The 7364-nt window shown below is 39.4% G+C and overlaps 1 protein-coding gene across 2 annotated transcripts in view; it reads left to right on the plus strand.

Moving 5' to 3' along the window:
• fam169aa (family with sequence similarity 169 member Aa) overlaps positions 1–7364 on the plus strand; it is a 45256-nt gene that overhangs the window by 21647 nt on the left and 16245 nt on the right. For both annotated transcript variants that reach the window (XM_060906964.1, XM_060906965.1), the window contains 6 exons: positions 1413–1592; positions 1688–1810; positions 1926–1987; positions 2100–2130; positions 3012–3111; positions 3224–3317. In XM_060906964.1, the coding sequence (XP_060762947.1) occupies positions 1413–1592; positions 1688–1810; positions 1926–1987; positions 2100–2130; positions 3012–3111; positions 3224–3317 (590 nt within the window). The remainder of the gene's footprint in view (positions 1–1412; positions 1593–1687; positions 1811–1925; positions 1988–2099; positions 2131–3011; positions 3112–3223; positions 3318–7364) is intronic.

Below are 7364 nucleotides of genomic sequence, written 5' to 3' on the forward strand. Positions count from 1 at the left end.
GTGACCCCAAAAAAGTTTTGGAATGGCCCAGCCAGAGCCCAGACCTAAATCCAATTGAAAATCTGTGGGGTGACCTGAAGTGGGCTGTGCGCAAGAGATGCCCTCGCAATCTGACAGATTTGGAGCGCTTTTGCAAGGAAGAGTGGGCAAATATCGCCAAGTCTAGATGTGGCAGGCTGTTAGACTCCTATCCAAAAAGACTGAATGCTGTAAGTAAATCAAAAGGTGCTTCAACAAAGTATTAGTTTATGGGCGTGCACACTTATGCAACCAGCTTATTGTATGTCCCCCCCCAACAGATTTGTTTGTTTTTCAATTGAATTGTACAGGTTATAGGTCACATTAAAGGTGGGAAAAGTTTTGAAATTATTTATTGTGGTTTCATTTTTTTACTTCAGAAAAACCGATCATTTTAACAGGGAGTGTACACTTTTTATAGCCACTGTAATATCAAAAGGGGAAAATTCTGGTGTGGTGATCAACAGTGATGGGAATAACGGCGTTAGAATAAACGGCGTTACTAACGGCGTTACTTTTTTTAGTAACGAGTAATCTAACTAATTACTTTTTACATCGTTATAACGCCGTTCCCGTTACTTACAATAAAATACTATGCGTTACTTTATTAAAGCTGTTCTCATCTGGCACGCTGCTCGCTCAGCCTTTCTTTACTCTGCTTTAGTGTGGGGCGGGGAGACACGAGACAACGGCACAGTAAGCCAATCAGAGTAGATTTGGACAACATATGTAGGTAGGCCACGCCTACTGCACTACTGCGCACGCTTTCAATCGGAAGACCCAGCGATGGCGAGCGGTCAGCCCAACACTGCGCTTTCACATTGGAAATACAGCCATTACTTTTCATTACTTGAAATAAAAGGCAAGAGTGTTTACGTGCAATGCACATTATGTCGAGGAACAAAGCGTTTGTCCTCGTCAGTGGCCAGTAATTAGTAACATAATTTTAATAACTGCAAAAATATATTACATTTGATAGATGTCTTATCTCACATTGTCCCACAAAAATATTAATATAGTGTAGATAATGTTACTAACTGGTTCTGTTAAGTGTCCATTTCAGTCATTAAACACATTTAACATTCACTTTTATTATGATTACACTAATTGAATTTGATTTTTTTTGAGGGGGAACAAAATGTAACGGAATAATTACTTTCCCTGGTAATTAGTTACTTTTATGACAAAGTAACTCCGTTACTAACTCAGTTACTTTTTGGGAAAAGTAACTAGTAACTATAACTAATTACTTTTTGAAAGTAACGTGCCCAACACTGGTGATCAAATATTCCTCTTTTCTGCAGCATATTATCTGAACCCAAGACCAGCATTAACATATTTACAAAGCAATCACGGAATTATGTTCCCATTTATCTGTTTGTTCTCAATAATAGGGAGATTATGCAATAGCTTCTTGACTCAGTGTTATCAGCTTCCTGTCATGGATACTATATTCATCCGGAAATGTCACCGTGGTAATGGACATGGTCTCCAAATGCTGGAGGACTTTGTTGATAACTTCAGAAAAGATTTCATGGGTTTGAAGTATCCACTTCCACCAGCCATGTATAAAGGTATTGCTATAAACCAGTCAAATTTCATCATATAATGGTGCTTTAAAAAAAAAAAAGATTTCTTATACATGCACATCCTAAATTTTTTGTTGTAGTTTGTAAAAAGTATCTGAGCCTTTATCCAGAAGACACAGAGCTGCTGTGGGAAACAGAGGGTGTAGGAAGCCCTTTTCAGAGAACTCAAATAACCAGAAAACTACAAGCAATGGACCTAAAAGGCAAGGAAGTGCTAAAAGTTCAAGCTTAAAAGCTATTAAATTGTTAGTTTTTTTTTTAATTCTGCTAATTTCTTGATGGGAAATCAAGTCATGGGTAAATTTAATTTTGATACAGAAGACAATGATATCCCGATGGAAGTTGGTATTACACAAGTGCAGGAGACTATGGAGGTTGTGGTATGTAATTCATTAACTCTCAGTATTTATGAAGATTAATATGGTAATTCTCACAATGTTTAATTATTTTGCAAAAATATTTAACACAGATCTTTTTACCTCTATGTTTTAGGAGGACGTTGCCCAGATTAAAGTAACAGAAGGCAAGTATTTTAAGGAAAGAAAATCCCATGAAAGCTACTGTTTTATTTCTAGTTAGCTTTGCTATTGTACTCAATAAGAATCTAGGATTGTTTGCTGTGAGTGAAGTAAGAGCCTTTCTCTGGTTGACGTGGCTCTTCTTTTGCTTAACTTTAAAGATTTTTGAACATCTGTTATACCAGAATGCTAACCTTTTACCACATTTTTTTTTCTCTTTTTGGACAATGTAATTAGGCAATAATATATAAGGTAGAGCCTTGACTCTTATGTATTTACTCACTTTTATTTCTGTGAGGTGATGGGTGAACCAAAGTTGATAAATCTTGGAGTTTCAGTAGAGTGTACAGTAGGGGAAATGCACATACAGTATATGACTAAGATACAGTTCAAATTTAATGAGGTAGTAATCAGAGGAAATTTCACACCGGGGTAGGGTCACTGTATTTTTCTATATCTACACCAAATATTAAATCAAGGGTGTGCCCAATACAGTGTTATATTTGAGAGATTTAGTGTAATATAGACACTTTTTTTATTGAAAGAACCGTATTTTAGATGATGGATGCAAATTCATATAGAATTTAAATAGGGCCCTGGTAGTGATAAATAAATAAGATATTTCAAATTAGTATCTAGTTTTATGGGTAATACCAGTGTTATTGTTAAAAGTAATTTTAGTTATTTTTGTTTAGCGCAGCAAAGTTTTAAGTAAAGCGTAACCACGTCATTATTGCCACACAGTTTGTGTGTTAACAACTCAAGCATTATAAATGGGAAACATACGCATCAACAGTTAAATTTTTACTGAATTATTATTATTATTATTATTATTTTTTTTTTTTTTGTTCCTCTGCACTTATTTGTATTCTCATTATCATTCCAGAGTTGCAGGACACACCAGTTACACCCTGTGGCAGAAGCAGCAATCTGAAGCAAAAAAACCTTGGAGCAGACAAAGAAGAGACAACTGAGAAAAACATCAGGTTATCTTTCAAACTATTAACATGCGTCATTGAAGTTTATTAACTGAGACTTACCTATTACAATAGCAGCTGAATTAGAAAGCTCTGTTTAATTGAACTGTGTGTGATGCAGGGTAGAAGATCGTGAACCTGATGAGTGTGCAGAAGATGACCCGGTTCATGAGGAAGGCAAACTTACTTTGAATTTAAAAGATCCTGAACTCAAGGTACATGTTATTTTTGTTGAAAAATTTAAGTACTAAAGATCATGTGACCTCAATTATCAAAGTATGCGTAGAACAAGTTTTAATTGTGTGTGTAAAAACTGCCAATATGTGCAAGAAAATTGGTATTTATCACACATAAATACAGTGGTGCTTGAAAGTTTGTGAACCCTTTAGAATTTTCTATATTTCTGCATAACTATGACCTAAAACATCATCAGATTTTCACACAAGTCCTAAAAGTAGATAAAGAGAACCCAGTTAAACAGATGAGACAAAATTATTATACTTGGTCATTTATTTATTGAGGAAAATGATCCAATATTACATATCTGTGAGTGGCAAAAGTATGTGAACCTTTGCTTTCAGTATCTGGTGTGACCCCCTTGTGCAGCAATAACTGCAACTAAACGTTTCCAGTAACTGTTGATCAGTCCTGCACACCGGCTTGGAGGAATTTTAGCCCATTCCTCCATACAGAACAGCTTCAACTCTGGGATGTTGATGGGTTTCCTCACGTGAGCTGCTCGCTTCAGGTCCTTCCACAACATTTCGATTGGATTAAGGTCAGGACTTTGACTTGGCCATTCCAAAACATTAACTTTATTCTTCTTTAACCATTCTTTGGTAGAACGACTTGTGTGCTTAGGGTCGTTGTCTTGCTGCATGACCCACCTTCTCTTGAGATTCAGTTCATGGACAGATGTCCTGACATTTTCCTTTAGAATTCGCTGGTATAATTCAGAATTAATTGTTCCATTAATGATGGCAAGCCATCCTGGCCCAGATGAAGCAAAACAGGCCCAAACCATGATACTACCAGCACCATGTTTCACAGATGGGATAAGGTTCTTATGCTGGAATGCAGTGTTTTCCTTCCTTCAAACATAACGCTTCTCATTTAAACCATAAAGTTCGATTTTTGTCTCATTCGTCCACAACATTTTTCCAATAGCCTTCTGGCTTGTCCATGTGATCTTTAGCAAACTGCAGACAAGCAGCAATGTTCTTTTTGGAGAGCAGTGGCTTTCTCCTTGCAACCCTGCCATGCACACCATTGTTGTTCAGTGTTCTCCTGATGGTGGACTCATGAACATTAACATTAGCCAATGTGAGAGAGGCCTTCAGTTGCTTAGAAGTTACCCTGGGGTCCTTTGTGACCTCGCCGACTATTACACGCCTTGCTCTTGGAGTGATCTTTGTTGGTCGACCACTCCTGGGGAGGGTAACAATAGTCTTGAATTTCCTCCATTTGTACACAATCTGTCTGACTGTGGATTGGTGGAGTCCAAACTCTTTAGAGATGGTTTTGTAACCTTTTCCAGCCTGATGAGCATCAACAACGCTTTTTCTGAGGTCCTCAGAAATCTCCTTTGTTTGTGCCATGATACACTTCCACAAACATGTGTTGTGAAGATCAGACTTTGATAGATCCCTGTTCTTTAAATAAAACAGGGTGCCCACTCACACCTGATTTCAATCAATGGGATGACAAACACCTGACTCTAATTTCATCTTCAAATTAACTGCTAATCCTAAAGGTTCACATACTTTTGCCAATCACAGATATGTAATATTGGATCATTTTCCTCAATAAATAAATGACCAAGTATAATATTTTTGTCTCATTTGTTTCACTGGGTTCTCTTTATCTACTTTTAGGACTTGTGTGAAAATCTGATGATGTTTTAGGTCATATTTATGCAGAAATATAGAAAATTCTAAAGGGTTCAAAAACTTTCAAGCACCACTGTACATAGCTTCCAAATTGCCATAGTAAACAGTATCACTCTCTCTAAAAGGGTGAGGTTATGGCTATTTGTGTGTGCAGTCATTTTCCCCATCAACTGTATTCAAAAACAAAAAAGGCACTCCTGCTGGCTGGCTGCAGTACAATTTTTAGCACCACCCATGCCCATGTGTCTCATCTCATCTCATTATCTCTAGCCACTTTATCCTTCTACAGGGTCGCAGGCAAGCTGGAGCCTATCCCAGCTGACTACGGGCGAAAGGCGGGGTACACCCTGGACAAGTCGCCAGGTCATCACAGGGCTGACACATAGACACAGACAACCATTCACACTCACATTCACACCTACGGTCAATTTAGAGTCACCAGTTAACCTAACCTGCATGTCTTTGGACTGTGGGGGAAACCGGAGCACCCGGAGGAAACCCACGCGGACACGGGGAGAACATGCAAACTCCACACAGAAAGGCCCTCGCCGGCCACGGGGCTCGAACCCGGACCTTCTTGCTGTGAGGCGACAGCGCTAACCACTACACCACCGTGCCGCCCCATGCCCATGTGTTTCAATGACAAAATAACTTATTTTCCATGTTACTTTTCTTATCTAAATGGTCTTTCCATTTACAGTGTTAAATTTGAATAGCTAGTTTTCCCTGTGCTTATACTGTATCTGCACTTTTTAATTTTATTTATTTATTTTTTTAATTTCCCCCAGAAATTAGTTTTTTTAAATGTTATTTCATAACAAAATAAACTGATGAATGAATATATAAATGTTCATTCTCTACGTGGTGGCATTTGCGTCTTCCCTAGTGTCTAGACAATTGGTTCTCTACGTGGTGTACAGTGGATGAGTGCGCTCGTACTTACCTGTCTGAGACCCAGTAACCAGCAGTTACTCCACACCCTGTGGGAGCAAAAACAAACTACAATAACATAAGAAGGTGTGGATACACTTGGGAATGAAGTGATTGACAACCTTGGCTGGAACACTAACTGTTAGCCATTTATATTAAAATGTTTGAAACATCAAGAAATTTAATAGGATTTAAAGGCTAGTTTATTCACACTAGCAACCTAGCTATATAGCCACCTTGATTATATTAATCTATATATTAATTAAATCTATATGTATTCAGGATTTTTACAACCCTAGGACAGGCCCAGGGGTGACTTGGGGTCAGTAACAGGAGGTTGATCCTAGACTCTGAGTCGGACCCCCCACAATATAAATAAATAAGTAAAACCCCCTCCACAACAAGGGATTGGTGCTACAAAGATTTACTTGTGTGTCTTTTCTACTAGTGCAAAAAAAACCACCTGATGTGCATGGTGGGTCTTATGGCCCTTTTCCACTACCCTTTTTCAGCTCACTTCAGCTCGCTTCAGCTCACTTCAGCCCGACACGGCTCGCGTTTCGACTACCAAAAACCAGCACGACTCAGCTCGCTTCAGCCCTGCTTAGCCCCTAAAACTCGCACCGTTTTGGAGTAGGGCTGAAGCGAGCCAAACCGTGCCGAGTGAGGCTGGGGGCGTGAGCAGACACTCCCCTGTGCACTGATTGGTGAGGAGGAGTGTCCTCACATGCCCACACACGCCCCGCGAGCGCGCTGGGATCTGTAAACACCGCAAACCCGGAAGAAGAATAATTACGAATTACGAGAATTTCTGAAGCCTCATGCGCCTTGCCTCATCTATACGCTCTTGCCAGTATCTGTTGGCGTTGTCGGTGACAACAAGCCACAGCACCAAGACCAGCAACACTAACGACTCCATGTCCTCCATGTTTATTGTTTACTATCCGGGTCGTGAGACTACCGCTGAAAAGATCACTGAATCAGTGACATACAGAGCATCGTGGACGAGTTCGCGGAGCGCAAGGCTCGTCGTATGCCCTTCAAATAATGCGCGCAGTAGGCTATTGATGTTTTATTATGAGCCATGTACAGTATGTCGCCGAATGTTTTTTTGTTTGAGTTACATGTTCGTTTGAAGGACTTAATGTACAAAATAACATAGTTGCACCCCGGAGTGTTGAAATTGGTAAACACAGTGCATTCAGTGAGGTTTGCACCGCCCTCCTTTTATTTCTGACTCTTCCTGTCACCGTTGCAACCTCTGAGCGCTCATTCGTATGCCCTTCAAATAATGTGCGCAGTATAGGCTATTGATGTTTTATTATGAGCCATGTACAGTATCCTAATGTTTTTTGTTTCTGAGTTACATGTTCGTTTGAAGGACTTGATGTACTACTAAATAACATAGTTGCACCCGGTAGTGTTGAAATTGGTAAACACCGC

This window comes from Neoarius graeffei, chromosome 24 (assembly GCF_027579695.1).
Source record: "Neoarius graeffei isolate fNeoGra1 chromosome 24, fNeoGra1.pri, whole genome shotgun sequence".
NCBI classification, from domain to species: Eukaryota; Metazoa; Chordata; class Actinopteri; order Siluriformes; family Ariidae; genus Neoarius; species Neoarius graeffei.